Source organism: Hylaeus anthracinus, unplaced genomic scaffold (genome assembly GCF_026225885.1).
Source record: "Hylaeus anthracinus isolate JK02 unplaced genomic scaffold, UHH_iyHylAnth1.0_haploid 5, whole genome shotgun sequence".
In the NCBI taxonomy this organism is placed as follows: Eukaryota; Metazoa; Arthropoda; class Insecta; order Hymenoptera; family Colletidae; genus Hylaeus; species Hylaeus anthracinus.
Window position 1 is genome coordinate 13,064,909 of NW_026535322.1, and position 25,624 is coordinate 13,090,532.

General features: G+C 33.7%; 1 protein-coding gene across 7 annotated transcripts in view; it reads left to right on the top strand.

Moving 5' to 3' along the window:
• The window catches only part of LOC128895376 (E3 ubiquitin-protein ligase MIB1), a 417,384-nt gene that overhangs the window by 190,233 nt on the left and 201,527 nt on the right, over window positions 1–25,624 (top strand). The window contains exon 10 of one of the 7 annotated variants that reach the window (XM_054157907.1): window positions 3,154–3,253. The exons of the other annotated variants lie outside the window; for them this stretch is intronic. Within the exon in view, the coding sequence (XP_054013882.1) occupies window positions 3,154–3,238 (85 nt within the window). The 3' untranslated portion in view covers window positions 3,239–3,253. Of the gene's footprint in view, window positions 1–3,153; window positions 3,254–25,624 lie in introns of those variants that run through there. 7 annotated transcript variants of the gene reach the window in all.

Sequence of the window (25,624 nt, forward strand, 5' to 3'; positions counted from 1 at the left end):
TCCTTTTTCTCTTGTTTCGAGAAAATTAAAGATTAACATATCTGTTAATTCAAAAATTTAGGCAAATTATATGAAGTCTGGCAATGTTTCTACTGTCTTATCAGTATGTAATTTGGTTATATAAATTTGTTTTAGGCGTATTGTACTAAACTGATGTATACTTACGGGCTGCAAATGGACTTACACCACTTTCAAAATAAACTGTCCAACTATTTATGCAATTACCTCGCGAGTAATATAGCAATGATTATCCGCGAAAAAGAAGTTAGAAACCCAAAGGGTGAGAGATAGAAATTTTAACTTTATCGCGCTGTCGTCCGGACTAGCCAGTTTTAAAAGAACCGTTTACTCGGTCGTATATATTCCAGTAACTTTCATCCCACGGACAGTTTCCTCGCAATTCACCCGCTCAGGCGCATTTGAATATATCACTAAAATTCACGTAATATATCATCCCCGAGTGAAACAAAGGAACGCGCCAGCAAAACCCGTGGTATATCGGCGTTGGCCAGCGAAAATATAACACCGCTGAGGGATCTAGGACGTGTCTGAGGAAGTGCCTCTAGAAATAAGTGTTTAACCTCGATCCTTGCCATATCCGACTATTCTAAATCCAGTATGCAAGTGGAGCAGATAGCTGATAGGAGATACCAGATAGCTGAGTGCAGCCTTGCATGCATTCACCTGCGAAGGGAATCCGAGGCAAGGAGAAACGAGACAGACGCTCGATGTAACCTGAATGAACATGAAATAGGTCGAGTCGATGCTACGCGAGTCATTTCAAAGAGAAAGATTCGCAATCTTTTTCCGATGCCCGGCCTGCATCGACCGGCAAAAGAGCTTAACGGTACGTTATCTCGATATCCTTTGCCAATAGAGTGCTATATAATTATTTTGGGATCTAAGGATACACTGAATTTACAAAGTATGGCTGTAGTTGGGCTTATTACAAAAGGAAAAGTAATACAAATCTCGCATTTGTATTTATTAGGTTGTCTCAAATGTTTCTTCCCTGACTTGCACTCAATTATTCTTTATGGCAATGTTTATATAAATAGACAACCTAATTTCTTAGATGTTAACGTTGTAACAGTAACGGAGCAAAATGAATCGTACGCAATTCAATAATGTAACATTAGACACAAAATATTGTGTATGTGTTGGTTATTAATGAAATGGAAGAAACTTTTGGTACAAGCTAAGACATAAGGTAGAACACCGATTAGATGAATTAATACAGTGGCTGCCAGACTAAAACTGGTAAAAATTTCTAACAAGTTAAAATATTATCTCGAATCTGTTGAAGATTATATAATCTATTATTTCTCGTACTATCTAATTTATTTAATTTTTTAATATATTTAAGTCACAAATTTGTAATTTCAATTTTAAATTCAAGTTCATTTTAATTTTAATTTTATTTTCATTGTCGTCTCACTTTTGAAATCAATTTTATTAGGCTCTGAAAGAATCAAATTTTTTGTTTATGTTACATGCAGATTAAAATGTGAACGGTTTTCACGTAAAATAAAATATAATCAATTGGAGAAACGCAATAGAAAACATAAATTAAATGTTTTTAAGTACCGCATGTTGCGGATTCCGTTCACTGCAATTATAAAATATTTACATCTTTCTATTGTTTTTTATACTTAAGTGTGTAGCATAGTTATTTATGTCAGTAAATTCCAAAATGTAATGTGTCAAATGCAGCGAATAGTTTATATTTTTCATTTTACTTTTTTGCATAGTTTACGCTTAGTTGAGCACCATATTTTTAACTTGCCATATAGAAAGTACAGCATTTTATACACACTTTTTAAAGAAAATAAAAACTCCCAAGTAACATTTTTGTATTTGTCATGTTTCCAACAAAAAATATACATATATACATGTCAAATTGAGTAACCTCTTCCTTTTCGAAGTTTAAACCTCATTTCAGTATTATAGAATTTCTTTTTTTTACGTGTAATTAAACGTTTAAGAACTTTTTAAAAATCAAAAATAATTTGAATATGTTTCTAAAATTTTTATACTCTTACAATAATATATGGAATATTCATAAATATGAAATTAATATTACATGTAGAATTTGAACGAATACTATATTAAGTATTGTAATTGCTGGAATTTTAGGTAAATATTCAAATCATATTATGATTGTAAACACGTAAAAACATTTCCTAATATTGAATTTTACGATTGGTATATAGATACTTTCATAATGCTACAAATTATAATTTTAGCGAAAATTGATTCATATGCTTTCTGCTGTATCGCTAAAGTGGAGCCACATAGTGCACTATTTGATATTTACCACTTACTGAGATTAGGTGAACTTACATTTCACCGATTATAGATAAAATTCTCATTTCAATGAAACTGTCACCTAACGTCTAATTACAATCAGCTTTTAAATTTAATAACAATATACTCCTGATTCGTTATACATTAAACAAATATCAGCAACTGAAGTATAAAACAAAATCGTCTTACCTATCGTCAAAAGATTCATTTAAAGAAATGTTCAATGAAAATCGCAAATAAATTTCTACACTGGATCTTTCTTCATCGTGTATTATTCGAAGAATACTTTCTACCAGCTTTTCCTGATACGTACTTCGTTTCGTACGTGCAGTTTATATTTGTCTGCGACAAGAAATCGCGCCGAAAGTTTTACAAGAAGTAAGAAGAAAAAAACAAGATAGCCAAAGGCACGCGAAGGAAAGAAAATTAGACGGGAATTGAGGAGGGAAATTGGTAGGGCTCTGATCCGAAAAACATCAATTCGATTCTCGTCGCTTAAGCGTGGAAGTTTGGCAATGGCCCTGGCTTAAATTGAACTTTACATTATTTTAAGGTGAAACGAGGGCGCATCGAGAACAGCGAGCTTGTTTCGACGAGATTGCCCGGGTTTAGGACGATGGAAATACCAAGAGAGTCCTGATGTCGATTGCTGTTTCCGCGATAGGACGAACGAAAGCATCCGCCTGCATCTGAAATACGATTGTAGATTGGATTAAAGACAAGACTTTTCTTCTTGAATCGCTGGTACCTGGGAATACCAGCAGAAATAGACTAAAGGATTTAGCCTCGTCGATGGAAGGATAACACTGCACGATTCTAATGTAAATTCCCTTTTCTCTGTTCCAGGTATGTCGACGAATTTTTGCGTTCTCTTTTCTATCCTCGAGGCGGGTATGTATTCGAAATCATGTCTATTGCATGCACAAAATAACCCGAAGCTTTGTAATCCTTTGCTTGACACAGGATTATGCAATGTGTTCAGGCTATTACTAGCCAGCGTTTTTCTTGTAAATGGTACATATGACAAAAAACTGAAAGAGAAAAAAGTGATACTGTTTTTTATGTCCAATGTAACCAGGTACATAAATCTTTTGTGTTTATACTCTTTTCTGAGAAATGAAGGTGACCTTCAGTTTTTTAAATGAAGTGGTATATTTTTTATACAAAAACATGGTAGAGTATCGAATTCTAAATAAAAGAGCACCCTGTATCTCGTTGTTCGATACTCTTGCCAAAACCGCTGGCAATTATAATTTCGTTGCGTATATTATGTGGTGATTTTATGCATATTGTTTATGCATAGTTTTATACATAGAAGTACATTAAAGGGTGAATTTCGTAATTAAATGATTTTATACAGGATGTCTCATTCAACTAGAACAGGCTGTAACTTCTAAACATTTAGGAGTAAAAAAAATTGTTGTAAGTGAAAGTTACATGGTTGATGATGTATAATATGCAAATAATTTTATGCAGTTTGGTGCATCGGTACATCAGAAAAGTACAACTGTACTTTTTTTTTTTTAATGGAAACATGTATTTTTTATGACACAGGCCGATGCAAATTCTTGTGGTTTACATTAAAATTTTTCCTGTAATTGTGTACCCATATACAATGCTAAGCAATTTACCTTTATTTAACTTTTCTTTGGTTGAAAATATCGTTTGCCAGAGGAAGTTTCTTGAAATGAAACCTGTTATCTTCTGCGTTTTACAAAATTAGCACGAGTGTATGCAGAATGTTACTGTTGTCCAATTATTCAGAAAGCTTTTCACTTCTTTCAATTTTCGCTGAACGTTAATTAAATATTTGTTTAGTTAAGTAAATTCTCGAATGTTTGCATAATTGCATACGAACATAAAAGTAGTCATACAAATTAGAAATTAATACATTTAATTGAGTTTTATTTAAATGCATTTGTGGTGTCTTTGCACAATTTTAATCAATTTCCACTTTATTTCTTAATACTTCATTTCTACACGACACATTTTAATTTATATAATATTCTGCGATTCAACCAATGTAAGGTTTATTTCGCATGAAATCGACGCTGAAATCTGGACAGAATTTATTGCACTCAAGAAAATTAATTTGAGAATGACACAGATTTAATACACTGGGTTTAAAAAGTACGCATGTCCGGCGATCGATATTTTCGTCGAATTAAATCAAATTACTAGACGTGAAATGGGAAAAATTTATCAGACTGCGGGAGTTTAATTCATTAGTCCTTCGCACCGTAATTAAGAGGTTATTTCATCTCGTAAAGTTTACCACTTTGATAAATGAGGGTATATATTCCATACCTCTCGCTTGTAGCTGGCGTATCCGCAGTTTCAATTACCAATAACGGGAAGCGATTACAACTGCTCATAGATATTTTGCTGGCAGATTTTTATTTCCTTTTCGTTTGCGAAATTTTGATTGTTCGGGACTTGATTGGAACACTGAATTAATTTTAGTAAATCAGTGTACAGATAGAAGGCTTAGCATTCATTTGGAAATTCTATATGTTCAATTGCTTTATTGTTGAGGAATATTAAACGTATTGGGTCAGAAGTTCACAGCAATGGCAGATTAGGAAAGAATTTTCGCTCTCCGTTTACATCATGGAGCAATAAATATTTATACGTGCAATTTGATTATTGTTCGGAGCCATAACAAATATAATGTTTTAATATAGATATAGGATAAAGCCTTTTTGAATTTTCTGAGAAAAGGAAATAGTATTAATCCTCTATGGGTAAATCTTAATCGTCATTACAGTAGAAAGTGTATAATTCAAAGTCAACAAATATCGATCTACGAATACAGATTAACAATAAATTCAGGACAATGAAATGGTTTTTTATATGGAATACTGATTTTAAACAGTTTTTTGTGATTCTGAATTTTCCTCGTTATATTTTTGAAAATAATAACAAAATGAGTGTTTTAAAATGCACACAAGTAAGATATTACTCATGTACAAATGAAATGCTATTACATGTGATTTTTCCTTGCTGAGCAAACAATGATAGAAGCAAAACTGAATAAAAAATGATCAATTCATGATTTAAATAATTTTTAAAAATGACGTTTTTTTTAAAGAATCGGTTTAAAAGATTCATTAAACTTTTCTTCTCTTTGTTGGGACCAAAGTAGCAATATCTTTATAAATAGATTCTTATGTTAAACATATCAACATCTTAATTAGAATATACATAAGTCTCTACTCAATAAAAAGTCATTTTTCGCAAAGAATTGTTTACTGTCAAATATTTTATATTCTCTTCAATATCCTCTTTTCTTTATGTTATTGCAAAAAGTGCAGTTTTGCTGAGAAATAGGGTATATAATTTTTGTAACTATAATAAATAAAATTGTACAACTTTTTCTGTAACATTGTACAACTTTTCTGTAATATATATATATATAATTATTATATAATATATATAATATATAATATATATATAATTCTAAAACTATATTTTTTCATACGTATATATATATATATATATATATACAAAAAAGTTTAAGAAGCCCTGGTTTAAGCGGATGTATGTTTCACTATAATGTATATTTATAATAAACATATCTAAATTCTGCTGGACTTTTACACCTTAGTACGAGGATTGTAGGGTTGCGAGACATTAATAACAATCGTTAAGACACAGTAAAATAGTTATATTTGAACACATGGAGAATATACAACGTGAAAGTAGTAAAAACAGAAAAACAATTGACTTAAACAAAAACGCGCGGTCCAGAAGCCCGTCATCTGAACATATACATATGCTGACGCGCTAATTAACCGCGAAATTCAACAAATTCAATGGTCGTTATTCTCTGCGACTCATTTTGCCACACCGTCCTTCCACAAATAACCAAAATTAACAACATATTTCAATCTTTAGTGGAAACCTAAAAGGGCTACAGGACGAGTCTAACACAAACAGCTTGTCACGGAATGTGTTAACCATTTCCCTGCAACTGCATTTGCAATCGCTCTGAGAACCAACCGCACAACGCACGCGGTAAACGTGTTTACTTTGTTCACGAAAGATCCGTGAATTTTCCGGATCCCTGTAAATTGAAACCCGACCTAGGGCTTGGGCCGCTTGATATCCGAATTCCAGCATTGCCATTCATCCGTAAACTCCAGTCAGCTTTATTGATGGATCGATGCTTTGAGCCAGTAGGAATCCCTCGCGCCCTCATTATTCCATATCAAAAAGTTTTCAGGGTCTCTTCCACGTGATATGACACAGAATACTTTCTTTCGAGATAGCTTCAGACACACACCTTCGCAGGACACCCTTATCAAAGAGCTTATATTGTAATTATAGGGAAATATATTCCCTATAGAATGGAACGGTGGCGCATTCGCGATGATTAAATCGTGGATGAAACGTTTCCGCAGACCGCAAGGATCAGCCACGAGATTTAAAATTCGGACAACGTTGAATGGCTGGCGGCGTGTCTTTGGCTAATACGACGTCATAGATAGCGGACGATTGTTGATGCTGCAGCCGAAACGACAGAGTCGGGGGCGGTGGCTGCGGTCGCCGGCGTTAGGGGTTTTAGAGAGGCTTTACGGGACCAAGGGGGAAGGGGTGCAGGGCCAGCATGGGATTTTGGTCGAGGGTTGGACCGAGCTTGCACTGTTCACGGCGATTAATTCATTGCCGCTTACCGCATCCCACCACAAACCGCCTTTTACCCCAACCCACACCGTCGCGTCCTCGTCTTCAATGTTTCTCCGTCCTCCTTCCGCTGTCTCCGTTATCAGAGACCATCTCTCGCGAATATCTCGCCCTTTCTTGAGAACGCATCACGAGTAGGGTTCGTGTTCCTTCGTCTTAGTCGCGCAGTGTTGGCCAGACATCAAACTTTGCCCCAGCTGTTCAACGAAAATTTTCTAGCGACTGGAATGAAAGCTTTCTCGATTGTTTAGTTGCCTCAAGCATCTTTGCAACCCAAATTATGGCATTTGCATCAAATTCTACGATGTTGAGGATACTTCTAATCCAGATGACTGACCGGACCGACGTCCAGTGCTGCCGTCTACCCGCCACACCCAAACCTTTTTAGTGCGACTCTTTTGTTTTTTACATCATATTGAAATACGTATCGTTGTTCTCTATTAAACACAGTTAATTATATTACGGTGTAGTCGTGATTTACCCTCCAACATACGATAAAAGTAATAATGGAAATACTAATTAACACATTGTATGCAGAAAACGTAGTTTTATGTTTTTCGCAGTCTGTCACTGGAACGCGGGTCACGTAAAAGTACGTATTTAGTAGATTTTTGTGCTACACAACGGATAGTGTGTATGCAAATTTAATGGGTATTGTATGTATGCGGTGTTTTGCTTCACTGAGGCAAATGTTTTAAACGATACCATACTGTAAAGAAATATTAAAGTCTTTCATTGCTATTGGGTCATTCCATGCCAACTCGAATACTTTTTGGAGTAACATCTCAGATTTTTACGAATTCTGAATATGTTGTAGTCTTTAGTGATATTTGAACGTATCTCAAAGGATTTTGAACATTTTTGAAAATTGTCGATGTTACAGTTGTTCAAAGTTTTGTGCAACCTTATCTTCAAAAAAATTTAGCTATTGAACTAGGCAACAGATGAAAATAACCTTTTACGTACTTATAGGAAAGACATGGAAGTATGAAATAAAATTATGTCAGCAAAAAAAAAAGTTTTTGAACCATTTTTTTGTAATTGTTCAAAAAACATACACGTGTAATTGCAACAAAATTTTATACATTCGCATTCTTTAGACGACGCGTTGGAAGAAAGCCAAACGCCTCTAGCTTTGTTTCAAGAGCCTTGTGAATTTCTGTTTCAACTTGTTGCATGATCTCTGACTGTACTTCGTGGTGATAGCTTGAGTATTTTTCTAAAATTTGTACACTCTTACAATAATATGTGGAATATTCACAAATATAGAATTAATGTGACATGTAGTATCTAAATAAGTACTATATTAAGTATTATAAGTGTTTGTTAATAATTTGTTAATAGGATGTATTATAGATACGAATTTACGGATATTCGAGTATTATTTTGTGCGAAAGCTTGAGACCATATTTAAGAACACGTAGATATTATTCTTAATATGGATTTAGGTATTATGTTGATGCTTCATCTTATTATTATCTTTAAATTGATTAATTTCAACCTAATTAATGTTTTGTCTGAATTTCAATCGTTCTCAACAGCAGTAAATCTTCTGGAAATACTCTCCAATAATGTTTTAATAACAATTGTCATACGAAAATAGAATCTCCCAAAGCAAGAAATTTATTTAAAAATATGTGCCTTTGTATTATTATTTTATTGAATATTTTAAATCTTGTGTGTTCTTCTATTGTAGAATGTGTTTAAACGACAACTAAATAGTAATAATCCTTGTAATATCTATGTCGTGAGAAATTTAGTCTAGGATATTTTTGATACTTTAAAAGTTACTATTTTCTTCGGATCACAAAAAGTATAAATTGTGTAATAAAATAGATGATGAGGGTTTAAAGTGCCGCTATTTTCATAATTTTCTTTTAACCCGTCAACTGCGGGACGATTTTTGCTGGAAATTCTAAAAGTTATACAGGTGTGAATTTAAAAAAAATATTAGGTTATAGGGAATGATAAGACAGAACTTTTTTTATATTTTCAGTTTATCCATAGAACGTTTAGTTTCAAAACTAAAAATTAAAAACGTAAAAGATCTTTTTCCTGAAATTCAATGTTTGCAACGAACTTTTAAATTTTCAATATTTATTCTCGCAACTAACCGTCCTACGAATAAATTGTTAATATAACAAAGTTTCATCTCATTATCCTCTATCAGCTGATATTTTTGAAAAATTGATTTATCGATTACGAACATTTCTCTAAACTCATTTCTCGAGAGTGTATACGTATACATGTACACATTGGTCATAGGGTTAATATCTGTTACCCTAATTCACGCGACAATCTCATCCATAATGAACAAATCAAAATTATTTAATCGCGTTCAGAGACAAATTGAGCAATACAGTATATATATATATATAGTTCAATTTACAACTGTAATGCTCAATTTGTTTCGAAGTTAGGTACAATATTACAATAATACATATATGCGCAAATAAACGTACCGAATTAAAAAAGTTTATGCTAATAATTTTGACTACACAAAAATCACGAAAATTGCCTGGAAATAAGAATAAAAGAGAACCTGTTCAATGCATCAAATTTTGATCCCTTTATCTTGACGTAGAATTCCGTTCGGTTGTAATTAATTTAATAATATTACCGTTTGAAGTAGCCAAATTCAACATTGAAATAGTCGAAACAGAGGGCACTAGAACATAAAGTTCGCGATTCTCTAAACAAAAATTTGTACCCCGCTTATCGTATTTCTGGGTTCGAGGTTCAATCTCCGTAAGAACGCACAAGAGAACGTGGGACCGTACACCTTCGACTCGTATCGAATAGAAACTGTCCAAGATCGATGCTCGCTATCGTCTCGGGGTTCCACGGTTACGGTTGCGTAAGCGTAACCCGGCGGGAATTTGAAATGCAAAACGGAAATGCGAGGTAGATGCGACCGTACGGCACCGCGTGGGATTTCCTGCGGTCGTGGGAACGATATGGCCGCTCGCGGACCCCTCTATGGATCGTTAGGTATTTTTCAGCCACCGCTTTGGGAATCGTTCGCTTCTATCCTGGAATCCTATCGCTCGACGACTTTGATAAAGAGCCAATTGTTTTGGTTACGATTTTTCGGAAAGCGTATCATGGTGTTCTTTGAATTTTATGTGCTCCATATCTGCTTTGATTCGACGAGAGCTTTGGTTTTCAGTCGTGTGAATTTGTGGACCTTCTGTTACTTGGTGTTAGTGTTATATCCTAGTCTTTTATAGATATAACTTGGATGCTTATTTCTATAGATGCTAGGGAAACTAGGGAATTCTTTTTTTATTCAAAGTGGAGTCCAGTAGCTGAACTTTAAACAAATTTAGAGAGTTTCATTTCGAAAGAAGATTAGGAATTTCAGATTTATTCGTAAGAATGAAAACGAATGACTTTTTCAGTCTCTCACAATTGATGAAGTGACGTCGAGTTGTCCGTGGTAGAATTTATTTGCATTCTTGCTCTATTGCATTTTTTTTTATTCCATATGAAATTTGATTAATTCTTGTAGATTGCCGATTATTGATACTATATAGCAGTACTAACTATTGCGATATTTATTTAACACGTCAACGCAGCATCTCTCGGAATCAAAAGCGGCTCAGACCACTGTGACGAATAAATTTGCTATATTTATTATTTATTCAGAACGAAATTTGCCCAACTCTGATTTTAAGCAATAACACTTTTCAAATTTGACCTTTTAATAAAAACTTTATGTGATAGAATTCTTTACTTATTTCATTTTATATTCTTACTTAGGAAATGAATAATCTTTATCATTTGAAATTTTCATAGTTTATTTTACGTTATTTGGCGTATGTTATGCTTTTGGTAATTCAATACAATAAAAAACAATTTTATTTTTCATCTTTCTTCGAGAATTCTTTTTCACTACATTGTAGGATATGAAAAAGTTAGCGTGTCCTACAAAAGTGTCAAAATTATGGTCAATAAAAACTACATTTCTTTCGTAACAGTTTCGTTAAGTTTATATCAGTATTTAATATTTAGTAATGACCATAAAAGAACAAGACTGTTGAAGCATTCTACGATTCGATGTGTTATCGATGATAAAAATGAAATTCAATGGTACGAAGTCTTTCTGTTTGAGTAACAGTTATTGATTCACTTGTGTTTTTAGATTTTTTAAACAATTTTTCTTATCTGTGAATATATCATACCAGTTTTGATTTATTTTAGTTTACTTTTGAAATGAAGTTTTCAGTGAAAAATGAAGCTCATATTTTTCAGCTCGCTTTTCCATATGATGCACTTCTGTGTTTACTTTCAGTTGTTTTCCGAATGATTGACGATATCTGAAAGAATATTTTTTTTTTATTGATATGCTGTACATACAGAAAATATTTATTTACAGTGATCCATCAAATAAAGATTCAGATCAGTGAAACGATCTCATGGAATCGGATTCTGCAGTTTAGAAATAAAAATTATTTTCTCATATGCTTTTTAAGTTATACTGCAGGTTTTAGAACAACTTTGTCTGTAATTCATTCTTCCTACAGTAAATTCAATTATTAAATGTACTATTTTTGAAATATATGAACAAGTTGTACGTGAAATGAAATGTTATATTTAAAAATTTGGCAATTTCAAAAACAAAATTATTTTGGTAGAATGGTGATAGAAATAGAACATATACAGTCAGTCCCATCAGTATTCGTATCTAGTTCGTCTGTTGAAGAAATTTGTTTAAATTAAATGATAGGTTTAATGTTTCCAAATAAATGTTTCATTATAAATATGTACATGACAGAACTTTACACATATATACATTTATGATACAAAGTTTGTTTGGAAATATTAAACTTATCATTTAATTTAGGTGCGTATCATTATGCGAATGATGAGCAAACTTCAACTACTTATATATCGATATCGAAACCTTAAATCGCAAAATGGTAAAGGCTTTTCGATTTGTAATGGTGTGTAAAAGGCGCCCAAGTGTTAACTAATACCCTGTACAATTATTATATTTTTTTATTTTCATAGTATTGGTATCATTTAATATTTATTTCATTTTTTAAAGTGATAGAAAAAAAAATCGAATAATAAGCCAACGATAGGTAAAGTGTTAAGGGAATTGTTTTCGAAAAAAAAAAAAAAGAAAATAAAATTAAGTATAGCTATAATTTTCACGCGTCCAAAGTGTCTTCCCGCTTTAATACAAGGCTTCTGTTGAGCGTAATGGTTTCAAACTCGAATTACACACGAATAGAAAAGGAGTTTTTAACGCCACATCCACCAGCCACATTATCCGTATAAACTGTGAAGGAGTTGGGAGTCGTGGCCTCATCCAATGCGCCGCGTCCGAATCAAAGGAGAGGGATTTCCGGTAATTCCCGCGCCCTAAAACGTTTCCGCCAATGGCAGTAGATATCATAGAAAAGCGACGACGGGCCGACGCGAGTTTCCTAAGGCCGCTGATTTCTATGAACCGTGATTTATCGCACTTCAAGAATCCCCTTCCGACAGTTTAACGACGCCGTGATTCGAGCACAGGAAACTGGTTTCAACTCGAAATATCGATCGCCATTTCACAGATCTCAAAATCTAGCGAACTTTTTGATTGAAAGTCTCTTAATCCTGCGTCGTCGACGCCTTTCGATTTACTCTTTAATTTATATCGTGTCGTTTAAGGTGATTTATAAACGCTATTCGCAGTAGACATCAGTTTCAACGAACGATGTTTCATTCGTTTCTGTATTTAGTGCTGAATGAGTCGTTTGTATCAAAGTATTACTATTTCAATTATTTCAACTTTTGTCAATTGTAATAAAGTTCTTACATCAATGGCTTATTATAACCTTAATTTTATTATATTACAAGTTTACATTGTGTTAAATTTACATATTTGTATGTTACTTCCTGTTTCTTTATGCTGCATATATATCACATATTCATCCGGTGTGTACATTTACTATAATTAATATTTTTATGTATTGTATTCATTGTTCTGTTTACATAAACGTAGTATGTCCATGACAAAAAACATAATATTTGTGCAGTAAACTTTGCCATCCATAAATATAGTGCTACATATATAAGATACTTAATATAGTACACAATTTATTTATTTAATTTTAACGTATCATTGGATCATTGAACTTGTTTTTTCAGAAACACTACAGGTACACACTACATTAATTGTGCTGCAAGTCATCTTTTTTGAAATTGAAATACTTTAGAATTTTTAGGTCAATTCAATTATTATTACCATATTGATAATAACAAATATTAAATCATTTTATGAGTAACGTGAATTTATTCATAGGTACAAACTATGTTATTGAAGTATATAGTTACAAAGAATTTATTATCTTCATTTTGTTTTGATTTACTAGAGCAATAAAAGTAACATTATTTTGTCAAATTTTCATTAAAAATATAATTTATACTTAATCATTTGAAGTATTTAATAATAAAGCACAAATCAAAATTAACTATCCAAATAAACTCACAAATATCGTCGTATTTATTTCAGATAATTTTAATTTAATTTTTTCGATAATGTTTCAAACTTTTAAATGCAAACTATATTTCATATATATACATGCTCTATTGTTGAATAAATAAATAAATTTGGTTACGCAATTAAAACAGAGAAAAGAGAAAAGATCTTTTGTAATGATTGTTTTAATGACACAATATTTGTTATATATCTTTATAAATGTTATCGTAAGATTCAACTTTTCTTTTATTCATTGCGTAATAATATTATTCTGAATGAAGCCAAGCTTAAAATTCAAAGCGTTCTCGGCTGCATGCATTTATGCGAAATTCCAGCTTCCCCATTGAAACCGAGATTTATTCAATGTTTGACCCGATGACGAATCGCTTGTCGCCATGTTGATCTGACGAAGCTCTACTAAATTGCCTTACCGAATGGTCATTGGGAACATTAAATGGCATCTCCAACGTAAGCACCGTCATTTGCAAGCATCATTGATCGTTAATCATGTCTGTAGCCTCTGTACACTGAAATTTGGCGAAGTTCCTGGAACTTGAATTCATAACTACATAAACTAGATAAAGTAGATTACCACAATCTACATGCGTCACGACACTTGCAAAATACAGTTTACGTACGAAGTTTTTTGAATGAGGAGTTGAAATAGTTTATTAGTTTTATTATTTAAATAGTCGTGGCGTATTTTTTAGGTAATACTTGAACAAATAATACGTAGAGTTAATATATAGAACATTGTGCAGAAATTGTAGTTTGTAAAACAAATTCCTGCTTCAAGATTTTTGGAGTATTTTACAGAAACGTGAAATTTGTAGTTCCGTTTTTTATTTTGTCATTTCTGCTATATTCGGTTAATATATTTAGTACGGCAAAGTAAGCAATTGCTACTCAAATTAAAATCACTCGATGCTTTGAAATCATTTTCAATTCGTACTCAACGGTAATTCGTAACCTCTTCATCGACGCGCGAAAGAATTCAGCTGGCATTCGTAATTTCGTCGGTTTCTATCGCGGTCCAGGCATTCCGCGAACGATCATTGGTAATTTTGGGCGAAATGTCGACAGGAAGCTGCGCGGGTCGGTCTATTCCCAAAAAATCTCGTCGCGCCACGAAACCGGAAGGCGACGTTGAAACGCATTCGACCGATTATCGGGAAGCGCGCGCAATAATTGGCGAATTGGCGTTATTCGAATGTTGTTTACTGGGCTGACGAGTTTACGGCGTGGTGAGATCGCTGGCCAGTTTCATAAAGGTGATTCTGGTAATCGGCTGTAAAAAACCGCAGCAACAAACATTAATTTCGCCCTTTTCCTCCCCACCTCATGTCCGTGCCGTTTTGCTTTTTATTGCCGCTGTCTTTTCTCATCTATCCTTCCACCACCTGTCTCTCTCCAAACAGTCGAAATCTCTTTCTTCTTTTATCAAGTAACTGCAATTGAAGAAATTCTTTATCTAGACAAAAATTTCCGATAACGAGAAAAATAATAGATAGTCAATTATAATAACTAATTCAGAAGTAATGAAAAATGAAACGTCTTAGAAGTTTTTGGTACAGCAATTTTAATGTTTGTTCAGTCATGAGAAATTATGTTGATCTTTAGTAATACAATCTGTCCTATTGAATATTGTAACAAGTATCTCTTCATCGAATATTTATTTGATTCACCTCGTTTTTTATGTAATCCTAAGATTACGAATTTTCGTAAAAGTTGCTTGATTAAATTTTGCTATTTTTCTTTTTTAATGAATGTTTAAGTGTACGTATATGTCAATAACGATTCCTTAAATTATTCTTCGTTTCTTCACTTTTTATTTGTTAAATATTAAATGATATTCAGCATTTTCTAAGGTATTTTTAATACATCAAAATATTAACAGAAAAAACTTCATTCTTCTTTTCATCTACAAAAGGCAAAATTGGCGAGTGCTTCCCTTGTATAATAGAAGTAATTCAATGTTGTAATATTGGCTTTTCTCTTATATAACTTCTCGAATCAAGGTTTTGAAACGGAGCCTCTTCATTAAAAGAATATTTAAATTGAATGAAATCAAAAATAGATGTAGACTACGTCTTTATTTAAATATAGTGTTCTTTTAATTAAAATGTTTCGTGGTAACAAAATTAAAGAAGCTAGAAATTTATTTCTACACGTAGGGGAATTCTGACAATTTGTTTTCTTGGCTGGAACCATTTGAATAAAGGAATACCAATCCCTTAATAATTAATTCTAATATAGTATAGAAGATGACAAAATGTTTGAAGCTTCATATCACCTTAGAATAATGAATAATTTCATTAGTCAGAAAATGTCGTCATTTTTTATCAAACTACACGATAAACAAGTATCACATTTTGCAAACTAACGCATCTTGTGTAAATGCACATGAAAAACATATAGCATATGTTTGATAAAAAGTGATATTAGATTTTGCCACCTGATTATAGAAAGTACCTATTTCATTGAAGTAGAACAAATTAAGTTTTTTAGAATTGAACACAAGAAGAAGTAATCCATATCTGCATGTTCAAAGTTTTGTTATTTTATGATTATTCACTTACCAGTTAAAAAGACGTTATTATTTTGAAGTACGATTTTAGAATAACAATAAGAATAAAAATAATAATATAATAAACTAGTACATGTTATCTTACAATCGTTTAAAATAATGGTTAGAAAATCATAACAATGTTTTGGGTGGTGAATACTTTTAAAGTAACCAAATTTTATTTCTGAAGATTTGAATCGTTAATGCTATTTAATACTCGATGCTCAGTTTTTCCTATTCCTAATTCAAATTCTCTCCAAATTATTTCGATAGTAGTTGTTGAATGTTTTTCTATATAATTACAAACTTAAAATGGTCTGAGAACCTCTTGTTGGTTGACTAAGGTTTACGAAAAGCAAGTAAATACTGATTAAACCTACTAAAATATAATAAAATAAAATAATGTAGTGGATACATTTAAACAATATTATAAAATATGCACGTATTGTATACATATTTCACAATATGAATTATAACCAAAGGTAACAATAGAAACCTCCGCTTTTTGCAATCATTAACGAATAAATGGACGGTTAGTCAAGTCGTACTAGTTATAAATTTATGATTTAACAAAAGCACAGAGTAAAAAGTTGGATTTATCTCGTTTTCCCATATTTTATCTTGAACTTTTATTTGATCAAATTTCATTCTTATTTGTTTCAAACTGAACACGCGACTGCATTTTGCAGCAGATGGACGGAATCATCCTCTTCATCGCATCCGCTTCGATTCCGTTTTCCTCCCTTTCCCGCTGTTTCCGTTTTGTGCAGGGATACTTTTGTCCCATCTTTTTCATTTTTGTCGTAATAAGCTTTAGATGTTACTGTTGTTGGGTGGACGCGACAGATACGATAGTTGCGTTTGAGGCGCGTCGCTCGGAGCAATTACAAGACCGTACGAGTTCCCGAGAATAGAAGTCGAATATAATTGGAAGATCGAGTTAACCACATGTTTCTGCCCTTTACGCTCGATATCACATTTCAGCCCTTTGACGATGGCGAATTCCTGACGAAACCTCAACTGTGCCCCCGCGCAATGCGGTCGAATGATAAAGTTTGGAGAAAAAATTGAAAATCAATCATAAGTATCTCAATAATTAGAATTGTCTATTCATATAGAATAATTTAAACAAAAATTTTCGAAGAAGATTTTAATTTAAACAAAAATATGTCAATACAGTACTTATCGAATCGAAATTAGAACACGTTGTCGATCGTAGCTGATCAATCTTTTAGGCACATCTATCTTATTTATTCTGGCGACGTTTAAATAATCGGATATGCATTTATGCAAAAAATATGCACAATATGCAAAAAATATGCAACATATGCTGTATGCAAAATATACAAAATAAATAATATATTTTTGGAATTATTTAATCATGACATAAAGTTCTGTCCAGGTCCCATTCGTCTATTTTCTATAAATCTATTTTCTATAAAAATATGAGTTTGGATAAAGATCCGCAGTCTAATAATCATTTATAAATAGTTCCAGTTTTCCTGAAGAAACGCTGAAACGTTTACGTTACCTTCTTTTATGGTAGTCGAGTACCGAACGATTCCCACCCAAAACTCGCAGTGTTTCTCATTAGTGCGTCTCATCATTTTTGGAACATTTCCAATCTTGGTTCTCATTATAGGTTTTCTCCGAATATGCGAGCAGTGAAGGAAGCGTTATTGGTTCTTTCGTGGATTTCCTCTTCCTTCTTTTTATAGCAGATGTCCTATTCTTGTCCCAAATGGCTTGCCGTGGCGTGAATATTCCGAAAATTGTGAAAAACCAATTTCTTGAAAGGGTCTAAAGTCATTTTGTGTCGTGTATGTATTTAGACGTAATAAATACTTTTCTGTGTTTTCATTACATTAAATGTAATCATATCAATTCAGTCTGAAGCAGAGAAGAGTATCATAATAGCAAGTAAACGAAAACGTATAGTTTTTAACTATTGAAGAGAAGTATAAAATAATTAAAGATCTTGGAAGGAATCTAGCAAGAATAAATGGTATTGGGAAATCTACTACCACAGATGTTAAAAAACTGAGACTCAATATTGAAAATTATATACAGAATGTAGATTCCACGGATGCTAAAATACCAGTAGGAAAAGCTTAACGAATCCAAAAAATAAAAGTGCAGATGATACTGTCTTCCAATAGTTTCGTAAATAAAAAGTCAATTTTTATTTGATTAAAAACGTAAAAAGAAAATAACGTATTTTTTGCATTTGTAACAGATTTTCGTTGTTCTATTTGTCTTAACAATATCTTTCTTGACAATTTTTTCATGCACATGAAACTGAACTTGTATTTAATGGTAAGATTGTATACAAAAGAAACTATACACAAAAGTTTGAAAACGGTCATTTGACTGGCTGTAGTAAAATTTAACCTTCTGCACTCGAGAGGTGACTCTCAGTCACCATTAGGTTTCACGTAGCAAATCTATCAGCAATAATGTTTCTTTAGGTTTAGTTTCTTTGGAACTCTAAGTGTCAATAAAATGATTGTCGGTGAGGTAAAGGTGACCTGATTCTCAAATCTCGATAGCTTAGCATTCGTGGCAATAGAATGCTAAGAAAGCATCTCGAGTCGACGGTGGATACTAGAAAAAAGGCCTCGAATGCAAAGGGTTAATATCAAGTTTGCAACTTTTGTTTTTCAATATCGGCCAAGTTGGGATGCATACTTGAAACTTAGCCACATATTGTTTCTTTTCGATACGATGTCGAATGGACCATCGGAAGTCGAAATTGGTTTAAGATCAATTTTTAACCTCCCTTTCGGCTTATACCTTTTGTCGGAGATCCCTTTTCTTGCAGTTCGCTATTCATGTGTTACAATCTAATACCGCAGAGGTAGCCTTTCATAAATTCTGACAATTCAATTGCTCTTTAGAACTCCCCTTTCCTAGACCACTGTCCATTCACGTCCGGCCGTCCATTCGTTCGTTTATCACCTGCACGTGACGGTACATGTTTATCGATCCACTTACACGGAAATGTATCGCGCAATCTTTCCCATTGTTCCTGTATACCTCTTCGCGGCCTGTCAAACGCTCCGCACGGCGACCCCCTGGCCTTGCATCTTGGTCAACCCTGCGGCGAGACGTCGGGGGTGGAAGGAAACAGCTTCAATTTTTCACCCTTTTACAAGCAGTCCCAATAAAAACTATCGCCGAACCGCAAGCCGTGACAGCCTGACAAGGGCTTTTGTGAGCACGACCCTTTAAGCGGCCGCATTGTTGACTGCGTCCTCAGACTTGACGGAACGGGCCGACCCTGCGTGTAATCAGTCCGGTGATAATAGTTTAATTAATCACTGGCTGACTAACCCAACGATTCGGGGCTGATACGAAAAGTCGGCCAGGTCGCTTTCAAGACCTTCCGATATCGCGGCGAACCGGAGGTCTTGTGTATTTATCTTCGCAGTTGATCCACGTAGACGATCAATCCGCGATCTCGAACTTTCTATGGATCGTGAGTTAGAGGATTGAACGTCGCGCGAGATGTATGAACGCTATCGGGTACGTTACTTTAGTCAGAAAGTCGTTTACGGTTCAAATTAAGATTTTTAACCGAGCAATTTTCGAAAACATATATTCAGTATATTGTTTGCTTCTTTCGTTATTATTAGTACTTTATGTCCTACAAGATGAGTATTTATTGGAGTTTACAGAATTGTTTTTGTTTCTTTTTTAATTATTTATGGGAGTGATTTTCAGGTTTCTCTTTTTCAGTTATGCTGCCTGTAAAAGAAAATTTTCGGTGAACATTGCTATTAAATTGATTATGCCCAATAATTAGAGATTGCAATGTCCCTTAGCACTTTTACTTTATCCTTCTTTTATTCTTTATATGAATATTATTTTTCTATGAATATTATTTTTATTTTATATTACAGTGAAGTATTTGTACTTGAAATAGAATGTTTCTATTTATTACTCTTGCCAACAAAAGAATATATCCATTTATTTATTAGGATTAAGCTATGTTAAGACATTATTACCGTAACATTATGCTACATTTTTATCGCACAAAATGGTAAAACGACAAATACAGGAAAACGGATTCCAAGAGAACTTATCCTGGAATATTTTCTATCACGAGGATATCTTCGTTTCGATTCGATTTCAGACTTGCAACGTACAAACGAGAAAGAAGCTTACATTCCAGCAAGGCTACAGAATCTACAAAGAGATGATTTACTTTCATCATACAAGTAATTCCTCTCGTAGTTCCATTTCAAAGTCTCTTCGATGACGAATTTATAGTGATACCTTCAACAATTTGGGAACCTGTGCATTTTCTGAGCAAGGATGCAATGCATTTTGGAAAACATCGCTGTTAAGTCTTCGAGTATAACTTGTTTTTTAGAAATAATGTACATACTATTTTAATTCAATTGCTATACTTTTTACGTCTAATTTCAAGGTTATATGAATAAAAGAAAACGTTTGTGTATATACAATTAGCTGCAAAATTAATTATTACCAGGGATTGTTTGTTGAGACATTGTATATTTGTTCTCAAGATCATACTTTGAATACAAAGTTTATGTAGAATAAATTTACGTTTATTTTAATTGTTCACAATTTAAAATATATATACAGGATGTTCAGATTATTATCATTTTTTTGAAGAAAATTGAAGAAAAAGTTTCGATATTTTCTTATAAAGAATACGCCGACGTAAATTATGTTTTAAATTAAAATTTATGTAGAGACTTAAAGTAGGGAATTAAAGTATTTAATTTCAATGATGTATACATACTAATATATGTATATACACACATATATAGAAAAAGAGTTATCACAAGTAAAAGCTCTCGGTGACATGACTATGAGCTGCACAACGAGATATGGTATTTTGTTTCTATATACATTCATATTGGTCAAGAAATATAATTAGGAAATGTTTTACCTTGAGGATTATTAGGAATATTCCGAGAAGCTACAGTAATTACTTTATTATCAGCTTTACCTTATGTCGGACAAAATTCAGTAGAATAAATTGGAGGAGGATTTTCTATTAATAATGCCACATTAAATCGATTTTATTCTTTTCATTTTATTTTACCTTCATATTAGATCTAATAATCCAATAGGAACAAATTCTAATTATTACAAAATTTCTTTTAATCCATATTCTACCATTAAAGATATTCTCGGATTTATATCTCCGTAATAGCTCAAAAATCAATAAACTTCAGCAAACTTGAAATCGAATACAGGGATAAAGTAAATGCTCCCTTATTCTATCTCCTCCACTAAAACCAACTCAATATCTACAGAATCTATCTTCCGTCGCGCGAAACGAAAAAATGTCGGAACTGCGTCCAGAAGGAGCTCGTTTCTCAGAATGGCAACTAACCTGGCCGAAACCGTACAACTCGGAATCGATAGCCGTTCAATGTGCCAGCGCTCGCGCCCAATCCACTCGTGGGAGAATGCTCGGTCGCAACCGAGTGTATTTTCCCTCCCTAATTTTCGTAAGGACGATTCGTTTTATAAGCCGTCGTTAATCGCGGTGAACCTGGGCAACTGTTTGGTGGCCCCACGGGATGTCCGAGGTACAGGGTCGCGGCGATTTGGAGATAAGGTTTCGAGGCTTGTTGGTGCAACCTGGCCAACGTTAAACCCCAAATCCCTACGCGACTATCCAAGTTGAGCCTTGCGGTGTTGCGGCGGCAACGGGCAGGATCCGGCAGAAACCTCTCCGCAGGATCTATCTCGAGAAATCCATCCCCTCGCGTCTCGAGAAGCGTCGCAGTTAACTGCATGCTGCTCGATGCGCATTCACCGCACCGGCCACCTCGGGACCTTAGGGTCCTGGACCAAGTCCTCCGTGGAAGAGGATCCACATTCCGCGAACATTTGCTTCGGTTACCTGTAATTGTCCCCGCATCGTGAAGCGAGCAAACAGCTTCCAGCTTCCAAACAGCGACGTTTGAGCGTTTGCTTCTAGGATCAACGACATGTTTAATGCCTTGCGAATGTTACGTACTGAGGCTTCTTCAAGCTGACCCTTTCGGATAAGGTCGTTGTACTCGCGATGCCGCAGGGTGAACTCAAACTTCTACGAAGAAGATTGATATCACTATTACCATTTTAGACTAGTTTTCAAGAATATGAAGGGCACGCGTTCACTTATTGAGAAGATGATTAGTAGACTGCGGATCTTTATGCAAAATAAAATCTTCGGGAACGTGCTTACAAAGATTGAACCTAAATAGAAATTTATTTTATTCTGCAAGTATTATAACATGAACTTTACTTTCAATCTTTTTTATATTGTTCCATATTGTTTGCATTTTGTAGGTTCGTGTACATTTAAATTTCCTATAAATGCATAAATATCCGCAGTCTAATGATTAGATTACACTTATTCTTGTATAGTAATGGATGAAGCAACATCAGGCTACAGCTTCCTTCGAGCATTTGAGAGTATATCTACAGTGCGCAGGTCTGGTGTTAGGTATTATTAACTGTAGGAGTCTAGATATTCTTGCATTTCTAAGGGTATCAGAACTGGGAGGTGAGTATATAACCCTTTGACCGCGTGACAATTTTTCCTGAAAGTTTTACTGAAAGTCCTGATTTGTCCTAAAAATTGCAAGGAGTCGCACTCGTAGTTTAAGCGCCCTCTTCAACAACTAGCACAGAACTAACATGTTTATATAAAGAATGTAAGAGGATAAAAGTGGTCAAATTTCATCGACCATCGTAAGCATAGTTCTTCTCATTTAGAATCAATCTTTTGTTTTTGTTTTAGAATCGGTATAGATCTCGTAGTACTGTGAAATATTTTCTACAATTTTCGAGGCATAATGAAAAAAATTAAGTAATTTATACACATAATTGGTGCGTACGAAAGAGAACGATATATACATCGATTATTAATCGAATCGATTAAATAAATATTGAAAAATACAAGTATTTTATGATAAGAAAAATGTACAATTATTACATCATTCTGATCTTTTCTGAGCTTTTCATTATTAGTTTTAATTGTAACGTAAGTAAAGTGCATGAGCTTTCCCATTCCGTGAAACAATTTACGAAGTTTCGATTAAATGTAATTTAACATAATTATTGCATAAAATCTTGAGTGTAGTTACTATGGTAAGAAGAGCATCATTAATAAGGTATCATTGATTGAAATAAAATTCTAGTATTTTCTAAAGCTCACGAAGCTGAATTATTTATGTACTCCTTATTTGAGATGTTAGTAGTATCGGACAGTACAAGTCAGACACACCTGCGGGCACAACAGCCTCGCGTAACCGATGGTCAGTAGTATCGGCCGGAACTAGCCAGCCAGTATTCTCCTACTAACATATTCGGCAACCCGAAAATCGCTCTTTTTTAAATTCTGCAGATTTTGTTGGGGAACGTAAGACAAGCTTTGAGCTATTTTTGTTATCGTGAAAAACATCCCTTATATGTGTTTCCCAATTTATCAATATACAGTCGAATGTCCGTCATAAGTCTGCTTCTAATAAGCCTCTTCTAAAACTGTCAAAATTATAAACTAAGTACATATAGGAATGCAATTATGATTTGTTAAATAAAATGTACTTATCGAAAAAATGTTGCGAGCAAATTGGAAGTAATCTATAAGAGTATGCATAAAGATAAAATTTATTATTACTGTTATTATTACTTAACAATAGAAAAAAGAACACAAAGTAATACGGGAATATTACAATATATATTTTGCGGCAAATAATTAAATCAATACGAAATTAAGTATATATTACGTTTGAAATGATGAAAAAAATAAACAAGCTTATGAGAGGTAGTCGACTGTATCTTTAAAACTAGAGTAGATATAACAAAATGACTAGAATAAAAAGTTAGTTGATTTGTTATGCTTTTTGAGGGTAATTTAGTAAAACGATAATATTTTCTTTACTGCTGAAGAAATTCCCCGTTATCTCATTTAAACTAATTTAAATGTTCCCTCTCGTTGAAAACCACATTTATCGTAGAGATACTTTTTAAATATACAATTTCAGCATCATAAATAATACTAGTGTGAATATAAGTATAATCGAATCATCACACTGCAATACATAAATAAACAAAATACATTAATTTAAAACACGCAGTGTTTCGTTTAACGTGGAATGGTTAAATACTTTAAAAACAAATTAATTGTTTAAAGTGGCAGCTTATATAAAATCCAATTAAAATAACACTAATAAATTGCTCTGTAAATCTCTCTCACTACTTCACTTACAACAAAATTACTGACTGCATACAATATCTCCCCGTTTACTACATAAGACATGTAAAAACATTTTTTTGATAGCTTTATTTTCTCTTAAGCATTCAGTCTGCTGCTTTAAACAAAACACCTTGTTTATACATTTGAGTCTTTAAAAATTGGAATAATACTGATTAATAAAATTATTAGGTTGTCTCAAAGGTTTCTTCCGTGACTTACATTCAGTTATTTTGTGTAGCAATGTTTATATAAATAGACAACCTAAATCTTAAATGTTAATGTTGTAACAGTAATGGAGCAGAATGAATCGTACACAATTCAATAATATAGCATTAGACATAAAATATTGTGTATGTATTACTGTGGGATTCTATTTTTAGTGAGAATGAGGGGGAGGTGAATAAAGACACTATTGAACGAAAACGAAATAATATTTAATTAAAGAATTATGGTATTTCTCGGATGCTCGTGATCGACTGACTGTCGTCTCCCGATTCTTGCCTCCATGCCCCGTCGCGCATCTTATGTTTTCACCTAAACCGTCTCACACACACATTCTTACATTCTGCAGTCTTTCCATTCTCGCTGCATGCACTCTTACATCACTACAATCATCCTTCATTACTTATTAATGAAATGGAAGAAACTTTTGGGACAACTTAATAGCTTCTAAAATCAATTATGTGTTACTCAAAAAGAACAAAAAAAAACCTGATCATTCCGTGACTTTAAAATTAACCATTTAAGAAACTTATTTTCAATATAAAAAGTTGGCAGTCAATCAAGTGCTTCGGCACTTTATATTTAAAAGTATTCAAAGTAAGGTATTCAAACAAGGTAATCGACTCGGCTAGCGAACGGCTCATTTATCATTCACTGTCCATAGCTAACGTCTAGCGTAATGCTTCTTCCGAGGGACACTTTGTCCAAGTAGAAACACGCTCGTCCGTCAAACGAATACGAAAATGTTTTCGCGGGGAGTGGTTTCGGATAAACTATTGCTGTGCGCTGGAATGTAATTAATCCTCGCGAACAAATTCGCGGTTAACGTTGCGTCCGCAAATATTGTCCTTTCGCCCAGAACTTTTATAGTTCTTGACGCCGGCAGTCGAGCTCTCGGTACACCAGGAGCCAGGGAACGGCTGATTAAACAGCCTGCCGTGTTCCTTCTGGAGTAATTAAAGAGCTCAGCGAAAGCTCGTGGTCCTGGCACGTCGAACAAACTTCGTATCCCGGTGGCAAGAACCGAACGGCGGGCGCAGGTATCTTCTGCGGCGAAGACTCCTCATTCTCCTTTTATCTCTCTTTCGCCACGTTCTCTCTCTCTCTCTCTCTCTCTCTCTCTCTCTCTCTCTCTCTCTCT